The sequence below is a fragment of the Orbicella franksi genome, chromosome 6 (assembly GCF_964199315.1).
Source record: "Orbicella franksi chromosome 6, jaOrbFran1.1, whole genome shotgun sequence".
Lineage (NCBI taxonomy): Eukaryota > Metazoa > Cnidaria > Anthozoa > Scleractinia > Merulinidae > Orbicella > Orbicella franksi.
In genome coordinates, this window is record NC_138150.1 from 29,505,141 (window position 1) to 29,529,040 (window position 23,900).

General features: G+C 40.9%; 3 protein-coding genes across 4 annotated transcripts in view; 2 read left to right on the forward strand and 1 right to left on the reverse strand.

The window, feature by feature from the left end:
• On the reverse strand, positions 1 to 7,286 carry LOC145489070 (aminoacyl tRNA synthase complex-interacting multifunctional protein 2-like). The gene is made up of 4 exons (XM_081467974.1): positions 7,164 to 7,286; positions 6,900 to 7,046; positions 3,086 to 3,326; positions 1 to 2,143 (listed from the first exon to the last, which is right to left on the reverse strand). Exons 1-4 carry the CDS (start codon positions 7,284 to 7,286, stop codon positions 1,779 to 1,781), a joined length of 876 nt encoding a protein of 291 aa, XP_081324100.1. The 3' UTR covers positions 1 to 1,778.
• Positions 3,334 to 23,900, forward strand: part of LOC145489052 (uncharacterized) — a 26,089-nt gene continuing 5,522 nt past the window's right edge. The window contains exons 1-9 of one of the 2 annotated variants that reach the window (XM_081467949.1): positions 3,334 to 3,802; positions 10,582 to 10,754; positions 11,649 to 11,792; positions 12,268 to 13,557; positions 14,256 to 19,439; positions 20,246 to 20,487; positions 21,144 to 21,714; positions 22,486 to 22,690; positions 23,239 to 23,619. In XM_081467949.1, coding sequence (XP_081324075.1) covers positions 3,747 to 3,802; positions 10,582 to 10,754; positions 11,649 to 11,792; positions 12,268 to 13,557; positions 14,256 to 19,439; positions 20,246 to 20,487; positions 21,144 to 21,714; positions 22,486 to 22,690; positions 23,239 to 23,619 — 8,246 coding nt within the window. In that variant the 5' untranslated portion in view covers positions 3,334 to 3,746. Of the gene's footprint in view, positions 3,803 to 7,693; positions 8,756 to 10,581; positions 10,755 to 11,648; positions 11,793 to 12,267; positions 13,558 to 14,255; positions 19,440 to 20,245; positions 20,488 to 21,143; positions 21,715 to 22,485; positions 22,691 to 23,238; positions 23,620 to 23,900 lie in introns of those variants that run through there. The other variant, XM_081467948.1, reaches the window with a different exon arrangement.
• LOC145489067 (adenosine receptor A3-like) overlaps positions 22,018 to 23,900 on the forward strand; it is a 252,168-nt gene continuing 250,285 nt past the window's right edge. The window contains exon 1 of the mRNA XM_081467970.1: positions 22,018 to 22,336. The gene's annotated coding sequence lies outside the window, so the exon portion shown is untranslated. The remainder of the gene's footprint in view (positions 22,337 to 23,900) is intronic.

Here is a 23,900-nt window from a genome sequence, read left to right on the forward strand (position 1 = left end):
AGCTCTCCAAAATACCAAAACTTTCCCAATCCTTAAATCACTATATTTGGAGCCTCCTTTAAGCGACCACCTCTCGTGGGCGACCGTGACTACTTTTAGTACTAAAAGTTTTAAATTTTCTTTTGTTTTTAATCTCTGGTAAGTTACCACTTGACAGATAACAGAGAGGAAATTGGATGATAACGTGTTGTAACATCGCATTCCTGGATGGTACAAGAGGCGGGAATTTCTCAGTGTGAAGTACCGGATTTTGCCCCGAAATTGACTTCTCGCTTGAATAAAACATTTAAAACATGGGGTAAGTCTATGCAGTTGCCTTATGCTAACGAGGCAAAATTTTGACCCAATATGGTCTAAGCTCTCGTAAGCGATCACCTTCCGTAAGGGACTACCCAGGCTTCATATTTTGGGTGTACGCTTACGGGAGGTTCGACTATAATTGTTAATTATAGTTCACACTAAGTTTTGACTGCTTCTTATTGGTTTAAATTGATTACATGACTTGTAGTGTTCATCGGTGGAGAGACACACTATCTGCTCATAATTCCTGTCCGAGGAAAATACCCGGATGGATAACATTCGTCCGCGAGGATTTTACTGTAAAGAACCGGGTTTTTGGAAAAAAAAAAAAAAAAAAAAAAAAAATGAAAGACGCAGTTTTATTATTTTCTTTCTCAAATTTTACCTCTGGCTTTCACGCTTTTCACCTAAAAATATTGAAGATAATTCAATATGATTTTAGAACTGGCGCAGGGAAGAGCATTTAGTGGCGAACAATAAAAACAATAGAGTGTTTAGTCTCGGAACTATCGGGTCTGATAGTTGTCCCTTGCAAATTTGATGTTCTTAAAACTAGAAGTTCGCCGTCAAAGCTTCGCTTCTCGGGCAAATATTTGTTATAAGAACATCTAATTTCCGCGGGGCAACAATCAGCCGATAGCTCTCGACAGAAACACTCTATTGTTTAAATAGCTTTGTACCTTTGTTAAAGTCTTCTTTAACAAAGGTACCATTTTTCCATTTAACGCCTACTCCCTCGGCAAATATTTCCTCGCCCCAATCCTCAACAGTTACCAAATCCAAGATGGCGGCCTAATAAGAAAATACGTAAATGTGCACTCGCGTACCCAAAATACGCCTGCGAAGTAGCAGGGCATTGTGGGATAGCAGACTTTTTCTCCTCTGCAATACGTCAATATTCGATAACAGAACAGTGATGCTTGGTGTGAAATGTCAATTTATTTTTTGTTAGCAACATTGCATTTCTGTGTTTCTGCATTCTCAGTTTTGACATGTCATAGTACATATAGGTTTCAGTACACTTCAGTCTTCAAGTATACAGTGCTGAATTTCGACTGTTTTCTTAAACAGTAGATGAGTAATAGACCATTTTCGTATTCTTGGTATTGGACTCATGTGGGGAAATATCATTAAAAAGAGATAAATACCATTTGCATTTGAAAAGACTCCCCACAACAGCCTCGGTTGCAAGCGAGTTCCAGTCCAATACAAAGAATATGAAAATGGTCTATTAAAGTAATACTATAGGCTAGCATAGACACTTGCACACATTGTGCCAATATTTGAATAGCAATACTTATATATCCCAAGTCTCACATTCATGTGAAAACTCCTTTGTCTGAAAACATTAACACAAGGCTTAGCATGTCTCCAGTAATATTATTCAAATTTAGGCACCATTTATGCCAAGTGTCTATCGGAGGAAAGGCCTGTAGCTAGGTAGAACTATGCACACATTGCATGCCTATAATATTGAATTAGTTACTCGGTAACAGTCCTGGAATTCTCATCAGCCACTTATTAACATTGCCAGGCACAGAGCTGCCACCATTCTCTTTCACAGTGCAGCATGCAAGAACAACATCAGCAAGGGTCATTTTATCACCCAGAATCCATTGCTGCTTTGCAAGCTTTACATTGAGGCTTTTCAAAGCAGCAGTTCTCTCTTTATTGCCTGCTAGTGATTGGTCGATCCAGTTGTCAACAGTGGCTGATTCTTCAGGTGTTAGGTTGCCATACAAGTCTGGGAGAAGTGTCCGGCAGAGGAACCTTGCAATAGTTATTTCACCAGTTAGAGGGGTGTGAGCACAGGGTGATACCACCAGAAATGGAAGATCTCCCACTACAAAAATAAAAAATAACAAAAAAAAAAAAAAAGAAGGAAATCACCCAGTTGAAAACCATTGGTATCCATCTCTGACTTCCCGTTGAATAATTAAGAATTGGTTCATGATGTAGAGTGCATCTGTTGAGGGCCCATCCGCACTATGCCAGAGGAATTTGAAAACAGAAGTTTCACTCTCAAAATGCATGAAATGTTCTCTGTCCACACTACGCAGGAGTAATTGAAAAACTCAACAATCACCAGTCATTTTGGATTTGTGTTTGACGTAAACTAAGTCAGGGAAATCACATGATTATCGTGACACCATCGTTTTCGAAAACCTCTGATTTCAAAATGCTTCCAAAATACCGGCGTTTTCAAATTCCCCCAATTTGCAGAGCATTTTCAAAAAGCTCTGTTATCATGATGGATTAGTGTGGACAGTAGGCCTAGCCATAGTAATAAGGCTGTGTTTTCAAATTTCCCTGGCGTAGTGTAGATGCTGCCTGAGGTACAGACACAGACAGGAGTTTGGAGAGAAAAACTAAGAGATGTCCAGGTTGTAGCCAAGAACAACTTTGGCTTCTGGAGTGCTATCCAAACTTCAAACTGCATCCATAACTTGACAGATGCACACCTACAGGTGTGAACCAACTCTTTTCTAACATAGCAACAGAGATCGGAAATAAATGAGAAACATTAATATATGGAGTTTCCACAGGCATATGTGCTGCTGTTAAGATCTCTTGGGAGCCAAAATATAAAGAAGTGATTTTTTGTCCCTGAAGAGCTGGCTTGAAATTTATGTTTTGGCAATTAGTTTTAAGCTTTTACCTCTAATGATGAAATCAAATTCTCTTCTGCATATCACAGTTAAAGCTGTTTTGCTCTATTGGAAAATCTTGCTGGAAAGGAAAGAAAGTCAGCTAATAGTACATTGTACATAAATCAATTTCTTACCTTCTTTCCATACAACTGTTAAAATTACTGGAGCACGGCCAATTTCCTTACTACAGCTAGCAAAGTTCTGGAAGCGTGTTTTAACAGGATCTTGAATGGGTCCTTGAACTGATGAGTGAACAAAAGTTGCTGTAGAGTGATCTAACCCTCTCTGTTTCATGACATGCTGTAATGTACTAACAATCAGTGGTGGGTCAGTTGGCGAAGCTGATATAACAAAGTCATGTGTACTTGGAGTTGCCTGAAAGAGAAAACAACTCTGTAAATCAATTGATGAATCAAGCAAAATTATCAAGAGAGAAAGCAAGTGAGCAAGCTACCCACAGACACTGATAGTACCACAAAAATGATGATGATAATGTTGGCATTGAAATTTATTAATGACAGATCTTTGATGTGGTTCTTCCATGCAAGATTAACTAGGTAAAAAAAGTAAAGTCTGCATGTGAGCCAAGTAGCCCATCAGACAAGCACTCATCTCCAGACTTTACTGTAGCATGAAGTGACTAGGAGTATTTCTACTCCCCCCTGGATGGGATGCTAGTCCATTGAAGGGTTTCGCTGGTACCCATTTATCCACCTGGCTGGAGAGAGACGCTGTCAGAGTAGTGGCTTGCCAAGGAACACAACACAGTGTCCCAGGCCACACCTCGAACCCAGAATGCTTGATCCAGAGACAAGCACACTAACCATGAGGCCAACACACCTCCATGCCAGGTGAATTAACTAATACCTAAGTATTAGCTGGGTGAACTAACTTATACTTGATCACGAACTAATACTTAATTATGAAAGGAAAATTGTAAAAAGGGAAAAAAGTTAACAACCACCACTTAAGGTGCAATGTAAAATTTTGCGATGACCCTTTATTCAAATCCTTATCATTTTAGCAGATTGTGAAGCTGACGATAGACAATAAACCTGGGAATTTTTTGTTATTATATGTCTATGAGAAGAATTCTCATAACTATTCACTAAAAACAGGCATGATCTTCCAATAAACCCAGTAAGCCAATTTTCATACAGATTTTTAAATGAATACAGTTGTACTTCTAAATAGCTCTGCGGCTTAAGGGACTAAAACACAACTAGTCATATTAATGTTGAGGAACATATAAGATACAATGCAATACTTTACTTAACGTGGAGTTATGCTTAGCTAATCACCAAGTTTACGGGTAATCCACAGCCCTAGTATATTCTAAAATTTAAAACCAAAAATGTACAATAATTGATTGTATAAAACTAGAAACAGAGAACTGAAAATCTAGAGAATCAAATCACAATACATTCCAATATCAGTCAAACCTAAGCAATCAAATTTTGTTGTTCACTTCATTAGCGCCTACTTTAATATCATTTGTTTGCTTGTTCCATTTCTTTGCAGCAAAATATCTGCAAATTTGAGACCCTATTCAGTTGTGTTAATTCTCAGCAAAGAAAGTATATAGTCATGTTGAAGATTATCCTTGGATGAGCACTAGGTGATAAGATCTCTAATTGCTGATGGAGCTTTGTCCAATATACAGTAGTTTATTGTCAATAGCATGTCTTGGATTCTTTGGTTTTCCATGGATGGGAGTCTGATTATTTGCAAGAGATCTTGATAAGATTCACTTTTATTTTTGAAGATGTACCTTAAAGCCCTTTTGTTGACTTTCTTGATTTTGCAGCATTTCTTTTTCTGAAGTGGCTCCAGACTTGGTTACAATAGTTCAAATATGGCAGTATAAATGCGCGGTATAGAGATTCCTTAGTTTTTGGTGGTAAAATATTCTTCAGTCTGTTCAGAGCACTTATCTGAGCACTAACTTTGCGACAAATACCAGAAATATGATCGTCAAATTTTAATTTGTTAAAATAAGCAATTTCTTTTGTAGTTATATTGCCCTAAGCCCGGGGCCTTGTCAGAATTTTAATATATTGAGATTGGCTGTTTTAAACTACATCAAATGACTGGGTTTGATTGAGCAATCAAACAAAAAGCAACTCAACAATTTGTTAGTGTTTGATTGACAACCAGTGGTAGTCTAAAGGAGGGGCCAGGGTACCCTTGGGTATCCCTTATCTCTCCCTCTCCTTACTAGATCTTTAGTCCCCCCCCCCCCCCCCATTTCACCAAGAAAGGTTCCTTTTCATTTCATGCCCATCCCCTGTGTCACTATAAACCCTATCACACTCAATTATATTCAAAATCATTTACAGTTGAACCCCACTATTTTAAACTCTCACAGGAAATAAAAAATAGTTTAAATATATATATGTACAGTCGAACCTCGATTATCCGGACTCGTCGGGACCTTGGTAAATAGTCCGGATAATCGAGAGTCCGGATAATCGAAAACATGAATATTAATGAGATAGAAATGTAAACAAAAGGTATACAGCAAAGAAAACATCATTTTAATTGTGAAATCTACACAGCCTGTATGTATTTACAAATAAAAACTTTCAGTTCAGGTATTTACAAAGGTCTAAAATGTTCAAGCATGTTTGTTTGCTTCAAAGACTTGTAGCTTGATCGCATTGGCTGAATCAGGGAGGTCGTGTTCGGAGGAAGAAACAGGCAGGTTACAGAACCATCGCGGCTGCTGAGTTCATCTGGATGAGCAGAACAATTGTCTATCAAATTCTTGAGCTAAATTTGTTCCTTTCTCTCCTTTATCCAAACGTGAAATAATTATCTGCTTATCTTTAATCGATAGAACGGCTCGCTTTCGCTTCGTAGACATGTTTTTGATTTGAGTTTACGATCGATCGCTCGTGTGTTTACGTAACCCACGCGGAAGGAACTAATCAAGCATGAAATTCCCTTGGTAACAAAACAATTGAGCCAATCAGATTTCAGCTGAACGCATCAGAATATTTCTTTGTCTCGTCGCACTTGCGAATTTTGAAAAGCGCACAGGATAATATGCTGCTTCAACAGTCTTTTGAAAGGATTATTTGGCTTTTTGCGACTTTGAGTTTTCAAGATCACAACTAATTAATATTCATGAAAAAATTGGGACCATAGAAAAAAGTCCGGATAATCGAATAGTCCGGATAATCGAGGTCCGGATAATCGAGGTTCGACTGTATATATATAATGGGAGTTCAAAATAGCTGATAGTAAATGACTGAAGGGCAAATCCAAGGGATACGGTTTTGAGTTCTAAGTGAGGAATTTGAAATAACTAAGTTCGAATTAGCGGGATCCAACTGTATATATGTCAGATTTCTCAATTAAGTCTGTTCTAACCAGTATGCTGTAACAGAGTTGAAAAAGTTTACCTTTCAATGTGAAACCTTGTACAAATTAAATTCAGCATGCACTACATAACAAACTTTGCACCTGGTCAACATCCAGGTGAAATGTTGGCCAATTTTGCAATAAATTATAATTACCCGGTAATCAAACCTTATCAAGAATTTGACTGAAACTGTTGTTGTGTTTGATCACTAAGCACATTTGAACTCGATTACAGAATTGGGCTTGATTAGGTTCTTAAATTAATATTTTTGAAAATCGATACATTCTTGTTAAATTCAGTTGGCCTAATAAGTAATTTCTCCTAGCCAACTTCATGGAAATCAGAAAGAAAAACTAAATTTTTAATTTTAATTTTAAACACAGGCAAACTCTAATAATGCCTTCCTAAAAACTTAATTCAGTTCACTTAATAAACGTTTCAAGGTTTCTTCTTCTATTGAAGAAGACAAGTAATGATTATTCATCGCGAAAGATTGTACCTTTTTTCCTTTCGTCCAGACAGACGCGTTTAGTTAAATTAAAATGCCTACAACTCTTTAAGTTAAAGTTCATGTGTCTTACTTTCGCTTTTTGACGCGGAAGAGATACACCAAGGCGACTGGCCATTTCCTCGACAGCAGCTTTTAATCCATTCAGTTCACAAAGAATGTCTTCTTGTCTAGTTTCGAGAATTTGAAGACTCGCTGAAGACTCCTGTGTTTGGACACCCTAGAATAGTAAGAAATCCTCGTGAGAAGAGCTCTAGCGAACACCGGCTTCTGGAAAATCCACGTGTGAAAGGAAATACTTTTTGTGGTGACAGACGATTAAAATCAAACGGCTTACCTCCACTTCTGAATTCGTCTGAAAGTAGCTCGGCAAGCTATACATGCACTTTGGAAGTGGTACAACCATCTCTTCGTAATAAGTTGGCAGACGATACATGGATATTGCAGGACTGGCCGCCATCTTGGAAGGAAGGAACGCAAGTGGGGTCGCAAGGCATTATGGGAGGAGTTTTGATAAAAAAGCAAAATTATCAGTTATTGAGTCCAGTAAAATTTTCTTCTTTTTTCCCAGTTAGAATCTAGTTTTTTATTTGCTTAAGTATCTTAACTGATTTATTGTTTCCTAACTTGGGCCTGAATGATTTTTATAATCCTTTATTCAAGCATTTTTGAAAATTTCACGAGTATGCACGATGCATTTTGGGTTGGTCACGTGACCACATAGTGTTCTTTCCCCGCGAAGTAAAAATGTGGCTTCTAAAAAGTGAAGTGAGAGAAAAGACGGGAATATACCGGTGAAAGCGTGTGGGAGTGGGCTAAGTGCACTTCATTTCACGTGCTCTAGCCTCAATCTGTAGATTAAATCGATGAAATGAAGAGAGGAAGGGGAAGACCGTCTAAGAACCAGGCTCAAAGCTCGAAAACGCCAAATGTCGCGAGTGCAATCAACCAACATGGCGGACAAGGCATCCCGCGTATCTCATCTCCAGCGGGCATTAAAACTCGAGGTTCTAGTACTACAACACCACGGAAATACTACGGAATGGACTCGTCGGATTCTGAAAGTGACAATGATTCAATTTCTAGCCACGGTTCTTCAATTTCAAACGCCACAAGCTCGAAAATCCGTTATGTCGAGCCCCTGAAAGTGGTCTCACCTCTCAGCTTACCCGCCTCGTCAGATGATCTTCTACTCAAGCCAGAGAATATTTTGCAAGCTTTGGGGGTTTATGAGGTTTTGAGGCATTTTAGCCGGATTATACGACTGACCCCTTTTAGGTTCGAAGACTTTTGCGGGGCAATCCAGAGCCCGGAACAATCCGCATTGCTTGCACAAATACACATCGCTTTGCTACGCTTTCTGCTAACCGAAGACGATGCGAGCGGATTGACATTTACAGCAAGCGACGAGAAAGACAGCTTCAACATCCTGACGTACTGTTTGGGCGACTTTACTTGGCCTGAGCTCATTCGGAGCTACATCTCGTCGGATAAAAGCGAATTCGGTGACATTGTTTCGGCTGTCAGCGGGAACGACCGCGACAGTCCATTTCCCTTCACTACGGTTGAGAACAGACTGAAGGTTTTGCAGCGACTTTGCGATCAGTTCCTCGCCTCCAATTCGGTCAGGTACGACATAATGAACGAAGGCATGGTAGAATCGGAAGATCACTGTCGAAACTGCTGTAAAATGGGTGATTTACTGTGCTGCGAAAACTGTCCTGCAGTGTACCATCTTCACTGCCTCAAACCTCCGTTGGAAGTGGTTCCTGATGGCGATTGGCTGTGTCCCGTATGCGAGGCCCACCAAATCAAAGGTGTCACAGATTGCCTACCTGATTGGAACAGGGATGGATGGCTTAGAAACGCCCCTTTAGGGGTGGATAGGGAAGGAAGGAAGTACTGGTTTTTGGCCAGGCGTTTGTTTGTGTAAGTATTTATTCAAGATGGAGGACTAAAATTTTTTTTTTACGATCACGCCACTTATAGTAACCTTAACTTTGCCCTTACCTTTGAATAATCTTGCACCAAGCTGGTAAAACTAACCGCAAGCATTTCTTTTTATTTCTTTTTTTAGCTATGCCGATTGTCAATTTTTATTTTCCTTTCATTTATTCCTTTACAAGACAATACAAGGTCTTATTGCATCAAAAGTGTTTTCCTTTTAACACCTGACCCCTCTTTGTCACAAAAAGGGTTCAGATTACAAAGTTAGTCATTTGCAAAAATCTTGCTTTGCTGTCTTATTCTTTCTTTATATTTGCAAGTACATTTATTAAACTGGCAGAAATTGTCCTATTTTCCAGGCATAGGCAAATCTGCTGATTCTTGCCTTTTTTGCCAAATCTGTCAATCCATCAATATTTTTGTTTAAATCCAGAATCGTATTGTTTGGCAACATTCCCGCAGGGTTTTTTCACTGCAACATTGTACAATGTTTTGTTCTGCCCTCCTTTGTGGGGGAAGGGGTATCCCTCTATATAAGCCTTTTAGGTATGTGCCGCACCAAGGGGCGTGGGCTTTAAGTTGCTTTGGTCTGAAATGGGGTAAACATTTTGACTATTTTGGTCTTCAATATAGTATAGGTTATGTGCATTGGTCAACAATTAGGTATTATGTATTACTCAGAAAATCTATTTTCTCATCAATTGTTCTCATTCATCTCTTGAGAAGTGAGGTTTAATTAACATCACAAATTTGAAGCCCCTCTCAAATATTTACCTGAACTGAAGCAGTTCTAGGTAGGGTCTGGTCTTTAATAGTGTACCAATTTCTGGGTCAGGTCTGAAATAGGGAAGGAAAATATCTTAGTATATTTTTGGGGATTGTTATATCTATTTTAAGCAACGTTTCCTGAAATTGCTTGTTTATATGAATGCAATTACAGCCTTATCTAAAGCACTGATAAAATGCACATTAATTAATGAATACTATCTTGGTCTAAACACAAGTTGGACTGCCATTAAAACTACCCTGGGACTTTTTTTGGAAATTTTTGTGACATCTTTTTACCATCCAGGACAGTCTTTGACAGGTTTGGAAGTACTTGGCAAAATCATCGGCCCTGAATTCAATTTATAATCTTAAGAAAATGAATAGTCTTGCAGATTCTTCACTTGATTTTGTGTGAGAAAAGAACAGAAGTGTAAAACTTCATTGGTACACTGGTGTATGTGAATGCTATGGTCAATATTTTGCAGAAATTGTAAAGAAGGCAACATACTTGATCAGTGTTATATAATGTCATAACAATATCAGTCTGTCTGCTTTTTACAATCAATCTGCAAACCTATACACCCCCCTTCTTTAGCCATTCATCATCACATTTCCAAATGAGGAACAGTGTAGAGGTTCCTGTTTTCTTTTAGCAAGGTAGATTAGAATGATTAGCATTAGATTAAGTGTGAAAAATATCTAGAGCTTTAAAATGCTTGAGAACGTACACAATGGAAACATCCTGTTGCTAAATTATTATGAATCCTTCAGCAGAGTTTGAAGTGCCAGAACCAAAAGCTGGTAAGATAAGATTGCCTTTACAGTCGACTCCCGATAACTCGAAACTTCAGGGGAAATAGTAAAAGGTTTGAGTTATCGGAAGTTTGAGTTATTAAGAGGGTAAAATTATATAGAAAATGGCCTGAGAGGAAATGAAAATTACTTCGAGTTAGCGGGAGGTTTGAGTTAGTGAGGATTCGAGTTATCAGAAGTCAACTGTTAGTAGTTAACTTTTTTGTAAACTCTTCTTTCCCGATTAGGGAAGGCAGCGATGAGACTTTGTACTTCAGCTGCAAAGCTCATCTGGATGAACTGATCGGTAGTTTGGAAGATGATGGCAAGGAGAAGAGATTGCTGTCTGCATTAAAGGCGAAGTACAAGACCATGGTCAAGCACATGGAAATAACAGAAGCTCTCACAGAAGCTGCAAGGGGTAGGACAGTTCATGAAATGTTTTATTTACCTTCACAGTCTGGTTTAATAGGTCTGGGGCTTCCATTTCTACATGTAGATTGAACCGTGGTGCCTACAAAGTATGAGAGGGAGTTTTGTCTCTAATTTACAATGAATAGTGTATGTGAAACATTGTAAGCGGGAGTTTCAAGAAGATTTTTAACAGGAGGACATCAGGATTTGAGATCCGTGCAAAAATCTGCAAGGCCAAAGGGGCTTTGCCAAGCTAGGGGGTCTGGGGACATGCATCCCTGGAAAAAATTTAAATTCTATGCTTGTAGAGATGGGTTTTCCTCGCATGAGTTTTCAACTTACCGCAAGAACAATGAAAAGCGAACATCACTGAACTTGAAATCAGGGTTGTTTTTTTTTGAAAAAGAAAAATAAAGCTCAAAACAAGCTTGATTTATTTGACAGTTGTATTTTCTAAGGGGCAATTACCTTATGGATATCTCACAAAATCTTTATAGAAATGAAATGCTTCAACACCCTTAAACACCAGCTGAATTTTCCCAACATATGTAATGGATTTGAAAGGCAAATGATGGATTGTTATTTTGACACTATTTAGAATTATGATAGCTGGTAATTAATATGTACATGAATAGATGGTAAAAATGCATATGACTGGTTACCAGCTCTTAACGAGAACCCTGATAGTCTCAATACTGATAATAAATTACTCAATGGTCAGTGGCTTACAGGTACACTGTCTTACTGTCAGTAGTGGTATATTGCATGCAAATTATATATATACCATACATTGAACATGGTTTGATTGCATAAAACCAATGATGGTAAAAGTGTATGGCTGTGTGCTATGTGTATATTTTTTTATAAGCGCATAACAGTGAGATCAAATATTGATTTGTAGGGGATGTTCTCTCTGGTCTTGCAAAAAGAAGACCAAGACAAATAAAAGCAAAAGAAGAAGATGTGAAACCTGAGCCTGTGAAAGAGGAAAAAGATCAAGGAGATGATGTGGAGATGGAGACATCAGAGGAACAATCCACTGCTGGTTAGAACAACTTTGCTTTCTATCCATTACTATATGCCAAGTGCTTTCTGGTTAAAACAATTAATAACTGGGTTTCTTCAAATTGCATTCTGCTTCATCAGAATTGTGAAGTAGTATAGGTAGTGCAGTGTATAGGCTGGATCGAGGGCTTTTGTTTTGAGCACTGTTTGTGGTCATGTTTTGTGTTCACACACTAGTCCCTTCTCACAGTGCCCTTGTTCCCGTGGTAGCACAAGTGTATTTACCTTGAGTTGCTACTTTCCTGCCTACTTTGTAAATTCATGTAAGTGATAACCCACTACACATATTAGTGTATATATGTTGACCTTATTAAAATAATTATCAATCTAAATCATATCCAGAGAAAGAAGTAACATCCTTCCAAAAGAATGGAGTTAAGTTGTCATTGATAAAAAATGTGTAACACAATGTTTTTCTTCACTTATTGACAATTTAACTCTTGTTTTAATTTCAGTACCTCCAAAAAGAAAATCTATTGATCCAGAGGCAGATAGTGGTCTACTTCCTTCATCAAAGCCTATCCCTGCATCTGCCATTCTTACATTTGTCCCTGATAATGAAGTGAAGAAGATAGTTACAAGGCCGCAGGTTGAGAACACCACTAGTCCAAGCGCAGAGAAACAAATGGTGCTAAGAGACAGAAGAGCTGCAGGACAAGACAGCCCTTACAGCAGGAAAAAACCTGTTATGTTACATGACGATGTCAAAGATGGAGATGTGAAATCTGTTGATGGAGCGCAACCTACTTCAAGTTTAGATGCTGCTTTGGTCAAGGAAGAGTCACATGGCAAAGATTCTGCTCAAGTGCCTCGAAAAGAAGAAGAAGAAGGCACTACAGAGATGTGTGCTGTGGAGGAAGCAGGCAAAGAAAGTACAATTCCAAGTGAGATCGAAAGTGTGTTAAAAAAAGGTCAGATTTCCACTGGTGCAGCTACTGATAGTACTATCTCAGACAAACTCACTGTAGAAAATACCTCGTCAAAGAATGAAACTGATGAACCTAAGATTACTGTTAGCCAGAATGGGATAAGTGCCCAAGCTAGCAGCATCAAGACTGAACTGCCTTCATTATCATCAGCCAATAGCAGCATGGCTTTGCCAGCCAGTACTGCATCAGGGGTGAAGGACAGCAAGCCAGTTACTGTTTCCTCCAGTGGCACAGCTAGTCATCAACAGCCAAGTGCTTTAGAGGCAAGTACTGCAGGAAATTCAGTTCCTTCAGCAAAAGATGCTGTAGAAGAACCTGTATTTAGGCTTGGCTCAGAAGCGAACTACTCTTCCTATGTCAATCAGTTTACAAGCAATCCCTTGGCGCTAACCAAGCAACAGCAGTTGGAACAACGGGATAAGAAGCGCAGTGTCACTCACAAATTTAACCTCAATGAATTTAAGTGGCACGGAGAAGTTTGTGGAAGTAAGGAAGTCATCCTGAACACTTTGCGCTTTTCAATAGTCAGCCTTGAGAATTCCATTGCTTCATCCTTTATGCATCCCACTTGGCCAGTTCAACGCTCCACTTGGGTAAAAGCAGTTCACTTGTCCAAGACACCTCAAGAATTTGCTGCAGCATTGTCATTTCTAGAAAGTTCCATCAGACCAATCTGCTACCTGTCAGTGTGGAATGATGCAGTTGGTCATGTGGAGTTACATCGCGTCCTGTCTGAGGCTCGTCAGGTGGGAACCAAGAAGAAGGATGGTCACAAAGAAGAAGAGGAGGAACCTGAGGTAGAAAGCAAGGGATTTGGTGAGTAGATATCACTTTACATTGTTAAATCCTTATGAAGCAGGGCTGTCTTTACGATGTAAGTTTTGAGTCACCTGTTTCCTTAATCTTCACACCTATAATAAACTTGACTTGGTGGGTGAATTGTTTTGACTACAGGCAAGTTCACCCAGAGCATCAATGACCCATGAAGCATAACCTGCTCTAACAGGTGTTACGGATTAATCATTACAGCCCTTAATTATTGCCCTGTGAAGGCTCTGTTGTTGTTTTTGCTCATGTGACCGTAAGGTCAATCAAAAACGTAAAGGGTGGTGGTGGTGGTGGTGGTGGTGGTGTTGGTGGTTGGGGTGGGGGTGGGGGTGGGGGCTTAGTGGCCCAATGGGTATACATGTAGGCATGTCATGCAGTACATGCATAATTATTATTATTATTATTATTATTATTATTATTATTATTATTATTATCACAGAAACCAGAGATAAGCACCTACATTGATGGGAAGTCTGAAGCCATTTATACTAAAACAATTACATGTAGATTATCCGCTCTCAATTTCATGATATTCAATATTCAATTTTGTGATAGAAATCTCGAACTCATAATCTAAGTGTTTAATAGAAACACGATCTTAGGCTATTTTGTAAATATTATTTATTGATTAATTTATTTATTTATGAGAGGGTACTGATAAATTATGTTTTTTTTTTTTTAAACAGTAAATTACACATGGATACCTCACCACCAAGTGTGGAAACAGAAGGGTGAAGAGTACAGGCTGTTTGGTGGAGGGGGATGGGTCTGGACAAGTGGTCTTCAGCTGCGGAAAAGGAAACACCCTGAGGATGAAAAGGACAATTTTGTCAACAAAAAGCAAAAACTTTTGGATACTACTAATAAGATTGTAGCATTAAAAGAGGCCAAGAGAAAGGAAGTGTTAAAACAAGAAGCAGAGCAAGCTGCTAGGTTGGCCGCACAGAGAGCACCTCTTCAATCTACACCTCAAGCTCAAGCTGTCCAGACCACAACAACCACTGCTGCCTCTGCACCAGTACAGACTTCCGCAACTACCTTATCATATACAACACAATCTGCAGCTTCTCAGATGGTCCAAACTACTGCAACAACCACTGCTGTTACTGGCTCAGTACCGACGGCTGTCACTGTTCAAACTACAGCTGCATCAACCTCGGCAACTTTAACACCAGCAGCATCCTCTCAGATGGTTCAAGCCACTGCAACAACCGCTGCTGCGACTGGCCCAACACAAACCTCTGTTACTGTTCAAACTACAGGGGTATCAACGTCGGCAGCTTTTACACCAGCAGCATCTTCTCAGTTGGTACACTCTACTGCAACTACCACTGCTAGTGATTTCCCAGCACAGACTTCTGTCTTTTCTCAGAGTGCAGCTACTTCAACGGTTACATCTTCAGCACAATCACCTGTACAAAATGTAGCATTTAGGCATAATGCAGCAAACACTTCTACTTCAGTCATTCCTTGTGCTGTTACTACAGCGACATCCACTGGTATTTCAACAAGTACTTCCTCGACTCACCCAAGCGTTGTGTCACAGAATGCAAGTCCTGCACCTTCAACCTCGGAGACCACAGGTCACCCAGTTTCAGCACTACCATCGACAACGTCAGTATTGTCAGACCCAGAGGTTCAGACTTCTTCAGGTACAGATTTATCCACTTCATTGTTAACTGCATCAAATTCTTGTGAAACGTTTTCTTCAGCTGAAAAAGATACCTCTACTTCCTCTAGTTTGGTATTAAATACTGACAATTCTGCAAATAAATGCTTAACTCCTCCATCGTCTTCAGCAACAACAGATATTGTATCTACTACCTCATCTTTGCCATTGTCCTCTGTTTCAGCTGCTAGTATCTCCAAGTGTCCATCTCCTCTTCCAGATTCTTCAGCAGCAGTTAAAAACGATAACTCAACTTCCTCCAGTTTATCATTAGCTAATGACTATTCAGCAACTCCTCCATCGTCTTCATTAACAACAGATATTGTATCTAAAACCTCGTCTTCGGCATTGTCTTCCGTTTCAACTGCAAGCATGTCCAGAAGTCCATGTCCTCTTCCACATTCGTCTGTAAATTTGCTTCCTTCAAACTCTGCTAGTGTTTCTTTAACTACACAAAAAATCGAAAATCACGATTATATGCTTGAACTTGAGAGTAAACCAGACACTTTGAGTAGCGTGGCTCGTGATACCATTGGTGATGACACAAACGCCTTAGGGAGCTCCTACGTGTGCAAAGCAGATGTTTCTCAGTCATTAGCCATTTCTTCTATGGAGGTTTCCAGTGATGTTGCGAAGACACCGGTGTCATCGCTTCTCTCCTGTCAAGAACATGAAGATCAAGCATTAACCTGCTCAGCTTCCCCAAGTCCTTTAACTGGTGCCAGTATTAAGTCTCATAGTGAAGTTTGTAATTCTTCTTTTCCTGAACAAGACTCTTCTGAATCTACAGTTGCTCAGGATTCTCTACCTTCTGACCCTTCTCTTCCACAAAATTCTTCACCTTGCATCGCTCTTTCTACAGAAGCAAGTCAAGTGAGTGACCTCAATTCAGACTGTGGTCCGAAAAATGAAGCTCTTCTAGGTTCTAGTCTGTGTTCGAATCAAGTCTCACTTGTTGAAGATGATGTACCAGATGATATGAAAGAGGAGAATGGCTCATCACCCTCGGACTCTCAGCCACATACAGAAGAGTTGATGACTGACTTATCGAAAGATAATTCAGAAACAGTTACAAGTACAAATAAACATGAATTGTCTCCAGGCTCGGATTTTGTAGAACAGGGCCCAGTGAAAGATAAATCTTCACTCTTAGAAATTCATTCTATCCCCAGCACCGAAGAACAAATTTCAGATCAACATGAAAGGTTAACAAACTTATCGGATGTGTCTATGGCCAGTATCGACCGAGGAGACCTAGATCATACTAAAGAGAATGCGGCAGAGTCGAATGTAACTTCAAGTGATGTGTATGTTTTAGAGAGCTCTGCTGTTCAGTCAAAGGAAGAAACCGAGAAGGGATTTCAGTCTTCGGAGAACAATTCTTTGGTTTATACCCAAGACACTCAAGACAAAATAACTGATGAGAAATGTTTTAATGACACAGTTTTACCTGACAATCGAAAAGGACATCCATCGGTATTGTCTAAAGAGGTCTCAAGTGTTGGACCAAAGGAAGAAAGCGAGAAGGAATCTAAATTTGAGGAGAACAGGTCTGTTGATAATTCAGGTAGTAGGGTAAATATTTCAGATGGCGGGGTGTTACCTTCAGATTCTCTTGTGAATGAGTGTTTAACATTGGAGAATGATACACAGGAAGACAAAGCAGACGTTGCTGGAGTTGAAGTATCTGTGGGGACTAATGAAGAAGACAGCGACGATTTTGATCAAACGACTCTTTTGACCGACAGTTCTTTGGGCTCAGGTGGAAATGTTGACAGCGATCTTAAGATGGAGGATGCCAGTATTGCTGCAAATGATAACTTGAAAATTGACAATAACGGCAAAAGCAAGGAACCCAAGAGCGTCGAACAATCAGACTGTTGCACTTTGGACATTTCAAGGTCAAAAGACGTATTTAACCATGATGAAGCGGCTTCGTTTAGTGATGTAAGAGCCAGTGTTTCCGCAACCGCTCCAGAAGTCGAAAGAACAGAAAGTTGCACTGAAACGTCTGTCTCGGTAGCAGCAGAAACTAGTGAATTTGAATCTTCTGCTTCACTTGAGGGTGATAGCCACGGCAACTTTGCAAATGCGATTTCTGATGAAGCGGCTTCGTTTAGTGATGTAAGAGCCAGTGTTTCCGCAACCGCTCCAGAAGTCGAAAGAACAGAAAGTTGCACTGAAACGTCTGTCTCGGTAGCAGCAGAACCTAGTGAATTTGAATCTTCTGCTTCACTTGAGGGTGATAGCCACGGCAACTTTGCAAATGCGATTTCTGACGACAGCCACGAAAATGAAACAAATACTGCAGACATCACAATGAACGATGGTCGTAAAGACGTTGCTGATAAAGAGAGCAGTGATGGAGGTGAGAGCAGTGAAATGGCCAATCAACTTAGTTCTGAAGCTAAAGTTTGTCAGTCAGTTGACGGTGTAGAAGTGACTGAGTTCAGTAACTCTGATGAATGCCCCAGTTCTACGAAGCCTGCCTCTTCTGCTTCTGAAAAGAGCCCAAATCCTGCTAAGGAACCCATGGATATTGATGTAATCACAGTGTCACCTAATCAAAGCCTGGCTGGAGTGACGTCTCCTCCGAAATGTACTCATCTTCTGACAGAGCAGCCCATGGATGTTGATGTCACTGCAGTGTCGAGTGATGTCTTGAATGCAGAATCTTGTTCCCAAACAGCAGTGTCAACAGAAAAGACAACTACGTCTGTTGCATCAACTAGCGTGCCAGTTCCATTATTAGAAGAAACAGAAACCAAGACAAGTAACGAGAACTTGCAAGACATTGCCATGTCCCAATCTTGTTTAGCACCAACGCTGTCTTCTGTTTCTACAGGCTCTGCAGGTGAAATGGCCACAACTAACACTGCAAACGTTCTTGTAACGAAAACTGCAATCTCAGTCAGCAGTACTTTGCCGTCTGCAACAACCGCTGCTTTGTCAACAGCATCTCCATCTCAATCAGCAACACAACCATCCGGTCTGGTGAAGAGTGCTGTGACAACAGTCAGCCAGTCTTCATCCTCGACCGCTTCTTCTGCGGCGGCCATAACTTTGCCAGCTACAGTTACTGTCAAAACAGCAGCCTTAATAGGTTCACAGCCCGTAGTGTCGGCTGTGCCATCTTCTGCAACTTTGGCAAGCCCTCGAGTAGCTGTAGCAGGTTCGCGAGGGAGGGCAATAGGAGGATCTCCGGTGGCTCCTTTAGGGCATATGCTATTAGCCAAAGGTGGTGGATCACCTGCAGCATTGACTGCAGCTGCCACTAGAGGCATTGCTCCACAGAAAATAGGGCTCGCCACTCGACCTCAAGGCCAAACTACCCAGTATGTACCAATAGGCCCCAAGCCGATCCTTCCTTCTCCAAGGACACCCGCTCCAAGCACAGGTGTACAGGGATCGAATATAGTAAGAATCGGTACTCAGCCTGCAGCATCAGGCCAGTCCGGCGTGGCTCCAGTGAACAGTATAGCGGCTTTGGTTGCGAGCATTCCCACGTCTGGTACAACCATTGGACCATCACAGCTCATTCGTCTCGTCACCCCAGATGGTAGGACTTTAACACTGCAGGGTTCACAGCTGGCTGCTCTTGCCCAGCAGGCGGCATCCCCACTGGGTCTGAGTGCCCCTAAGACGATAACACTGCAGGTGTCAGCCACAGCCTCGCAGCAAAATCCGGGAACCTCTGTCCAGAAAACGGTCGGCATCAAAACACCAGGTGCTACCATTACTGTGCAGAGACCACCACAACAAGTTGCACAGGCCAAGCCTCAAGTTGTCATCAAACCCAAAGTGGAAACGAAACCACTTAAGGAAGAAAAGTTTCCATCTCTAGAACCAGTCATCAAAGATCCTCGTGCGCTGTTGAATCGAAGACTTGCTAAGTGGCCGTTGCGTCACTCCGTGAAAAGTGTGTTTGCGCTTCCAAAGCACGAACGTAGAAAACTGGGGAGGAAAGCTGGACTGAAGGAAGTCAGTGGATACACATATGCGTCTCGTGCGGTAGGTGTTAACTGGCCTGCAGGAATACCTCGTCCTTCGTTCAAAGTAGCCTGGCGTTTTCGCACTCAGAGTCTGAAGACGCTCGCCGGTGCAGGACTTCAACTGAGAATTCTTCAGTCTTGTTTAAAATGGGAGGAAATGAACGTGAGGCCACCGCGCGGAAACAGCAATACTGTGTACACGAGCTCAGGTGAGGTTTCATATATTTCTCTTGTTAATGGGAATGTTTGATTTGCAAAACTTACAGTTTGCCGTTTGGTGTTTGTAGTGCGAGCGATAACGAACCGACAGATTGTAACAGGGTTGCCAAAGGTCAGGAAATGGTCAGGGCAAAAATTCTTCAAGTTCAGGGAAAAGTCAAGGGATTTTATTTTGAGTCGGGGAAAATTGGCATTTCAAAGAAAAGTCAGGGAAAATTGAAATAATTTAAAACGACTGTTTTAATACCATTGAAAGCTGGAAGAAACATTTAGGGTCTCTGATCTCAAATATTTTTACTTGATGAAGAAGGAAAATTTGTTAAAAACTTATCAGTCTCAATGAAAAAGTGGAAAGGACGGATGTAGAATGAGGCTAGAAGCCGCTATTGTATCTGACATTTTGTATTATTTGGTCAGGGAAATTTTGTTTTTATCAGGGAAAAGTCGGAATTTTGAAAAGTGATGTCTGTGGCAACCATGTTGCAACTCTGATGAAGGTGGACAGAGGCCACTGGAAATTCAGGGGGAAAAATAAGATCGTATTACAAAAACCTTAGAAAATATCTGTCTCCGATCGCAACACTGGAAGTAGTGTTTTCAGTCACAAAGAAACGCATGCAAGACGTATTCCTAAAGGTGAGGGTACTGTTTTTTTTAAAGTGAGTGATAAACGTAACTTCTTCTAGCACTAAGCAACCAATTGCAACAAGCGATGCACTGAAACAACGCTACTCATATTTAGGTTCTTTGCACCTAACACTTGCTGTAACTTTGACAGTGTTTCCTTTCCTTCAAGGCACAACAACAACAGAAATAACAGACAGGAAATTTGTTTCCCTGGATGGACTCCGATGTAAATACCTCGTACGTAAAATAATACGCACGCTTAGCAAACCTGTGGTAGAACCGCCTCGACCGACACCCACGAAGAGCAAGAGAGGTCGGACACTGAGACCTAAGATTGTTCTACAACCTGATGACGAGGACGAAACACAGGTGCCTTCTGGGCCACGTATTTTGGAAGCCTGGTACCCAGAGGTAAGTGACTGTGACATGAAATAGTTGTACAACGCATGGATCCCTGTGTCATAGCAAGTGAAACTCCGCGCAGGAAGCAGCTTGGCCGAGTGGTTATGGCGCCGGACTTAGAATGTGGAGGTCACCGATTCAAGTCCTGCTCTAACCATTCAGCTGGAGTCATGCTTGTAAATAGCCAACTGGTCTGCCACCCGCCAGGTGGGATTTGTTTTTAGGCCTATTAGGTTTAATTGATATATTTGTTTCTTTTAGTTTAAGTGGCATGCCTGTGAACTAGCTAGGTGTAGCTAAGCGCATTGAACACTGTAAACAACAGTCATATTTTGTGGCCGCTGTTAAGTTGAGTACATAGAGAAAGCACCTGTGACGGAATCGCCGTAGAATTTCGAAGATTCAGCCTTCAAAATAGAAAAAGAATCCAAGTTATGTTTGGAATGTGAGAAGCCAAATACAGTATTTGATAACAATACAAAGGCAGTCAAAGTAAGGGGATGAGCCAAATTAAGACGAGTTGTAAAAAGTGCCTTTTGTGGAGCAAAACGTTCCCACGTTGCTACTTGTAGCTTTTATTTATCATTGTTATCACCGTCGGGCAGCATTCGTTTCTGTTTACCTCTGTCAACACTATTTGCTTATTATGTTACTCTTATAACCAGGCAAAGCTTGAGCTCTGGGAGATACGCCAGTATCACGAGCGAATTGAACGCGAGAGGGCCCTGGAACGAGAAAAGAAGGAACAAGCAGAAGCCATGCGCCGGGCAGCGGAACTACGCGCCGCCGCACTTCAGCGGAAACAGCAAGAACAGCAGGCGCGACAACAGCAGCAAAATCTTCTGAAGATGAACAAGAAAAAAGTTCAGAATGCTATTAAGACTCAGCAAAGGAAGGGAGTTGTTTTCAAAACCACTGTCAATACACCCGTTACTTACAAACCAACTGTCACTGCACCGGTGCCCCTAGGGGCCTTACGCCGGACGCTACCTGTCGTGCGTCCGGCAGTTCCTGCTAAGCCTCTAGGGATTCAACCCGTGGGGTCGACACCGCAGATGAGAACGCAGATTGTACCACGGACCACAGTGACTAGCGCATCCACCTCAACGCCGTATGTGCAGCGGTTACAGCCGAAACCACAGGTCACCCAACGTGCTTATACACCTTCAGTGCCAACTCAGATTTTACGTGCTAATACTTCTGCTGCTGTACCAGGCGCGTATACCGCTAACACAGGTAACTCACTTGGTTCTTGTAATCTAGTCTTTGCCTCTAATCTTTGTATAGTACCTTATGGTTTGGCTAAGTTATAGATATGCAAGTTTAGGTGTAAATTTATGTGAGCTTTGAGACGAAATGTCGCTTGTTCCTCGTCGACTGTTGCTAACGTTTTGATGGATTGTGGCCAATGAGCAACAAAAGTGCTGACACATTTCACAGGAAAATTATATTTTCGATTGTCCTGGAAATATCGCAGTGTCATATTATGAAAGTATCTCAACTACGTCTGTCTCCCATGGACTTGTAGTCGCCGTTTCTCTGATTTGTATAAAATTCAAATACTTTCAGAAATGCTTTTGTTTTGTTAAATATGGCTATGTGTTGTACAGAAGCAGTCCAATTTGTATAGCCCATGAACAGCGTTACAAATCGCTGTTACATCAAACAGAGCCTGGGGTACTTACCATTTACATGGGAAAACCGGAAACTCCAGTTGGAAAATCAAATGGTTCGCGCCATTCCGTTTGGGAAGCTTCTGAAAATATGGACTGTGATTTGAGGTGATGCCATTTTTCTGCTCTTTTAAGTCTCTCTAGCTGATGTGGATACAGTTTATAGCGATTCCCTCTCCCGCAACGTTGCATTCAACTGTTTAATGTTTATGCCTGAAATTTCCAACCGGACGGTTTTTGTAAATGGTAAGCACCCCTGTTCTCTGGGTAGGTTCCTACGAAGTTTAACATTTTCCTCTGACTATCTAGAATTTTGTCATTGTGTTTGTTGCAGTCGCTCGCCTTGCCCCAGTGACAGCCACACCGAAAACAGTTCCAGTCCGAGCCAATCCCATGTCGACATCCCGGATGAAACACTCGTCTAAAGAACAAGTCAAACAGCAGGCAGTCAAGGCAAAATCTCGCAAGGGGGGTGGGAGCGTACCCGTACTACATAACAAGAAGTACATGACCATAGAGTCAAGACAGGATTTGAACAGGCAAGTACAAAATTACGTTGTTGTGCCAGGTTTATAATTCCCTTTTGTGCTTATCTGTGCAGTAATGTGATTTTGGAATCGCGGGCTGTCTCTCTTTTTTTTTCTGATTTACTTTTGATGGGCTTTACTGACTTAAAGGCAGCTCAAAACAACTTCGAGTACTGTCCAAGACTTAGATTTTGATGGGTCATTATAACTGCTCTTTCTATCAGTTGATTATGGTATAAAAAGTGTAATAATTGGTGAACACGTTGGTATCATTTTTGTGACACTATATGATACCATAGCAACAGTATGACCTGTTAACAACGCCCTTAATTTTAGCTTTAAGTATTTATATTTCAAAAACGGCATGGTGAAACCCTTTTTTATTATCGAATGTTGACGAGCAGGCTAAGATGCAACTTTTGGCTAAACGAAATTCGGCACATGGGGTTCAGACCCATCTTGAATTTTCAAAATGCGCTGAACCTCTCTCGGTAATCTCTTATGATGACCACGCATCCTCCGTGGTACGTGTTAAGACGTTGAACGTTTTTCTTTCATAGGCTTGCCATATGTAGGAAGGTCCTTGATGGTATTCTTGATAAAATTGACCGCAGTGAAGACGCTGAACGCAAAAAGGAAGAGAAAAAACGTCTCAAGGAGGAAAACCTGGCTCTCCGACTAGAACGCCAGAAGGCCAACAAACTAAGCGCTTTATTACAAAAGCGAAAGGAGGCACTGAAAAGGGAACTGATGAAGAAAAGGGACCTTCTCGAGAGAGATCTTATATTGGAACTTCAGCAGAGCGGTAAGAACAAACGAAAGCACACGAGCTCAGAGAGAAGGCCCTCCCAGAGTACGCCAGAAGGGCCCAACGCCAAGAAGAAGAAAGTTGACGAAGAACGTTTGTTTTGTGTGTGCAAGAAGCCTTATGATCCAACTCAGTAAGACTTTGTTTGATTGCTTTGTTCCAATTTGTAGTCTATTACGGAAAACATCATTGAAGTTTCGCTTTTGCTACGTATGTACACTATTTGATAGACGATTAAACCCATTTCACTCCCAAGATCTGACAGTTAATTCTTCTTACTAGCACCATACATTTCTTTGTTGGCTGGTCCTGAGAATTTCGTGTCACAACTAGACCTTACTCAGTAGTTGATAATTTCCCCCATTCTCTTTACCTGTCCACCTAACTGTGGTAAAAATGCTGGGAGTCAAAAGG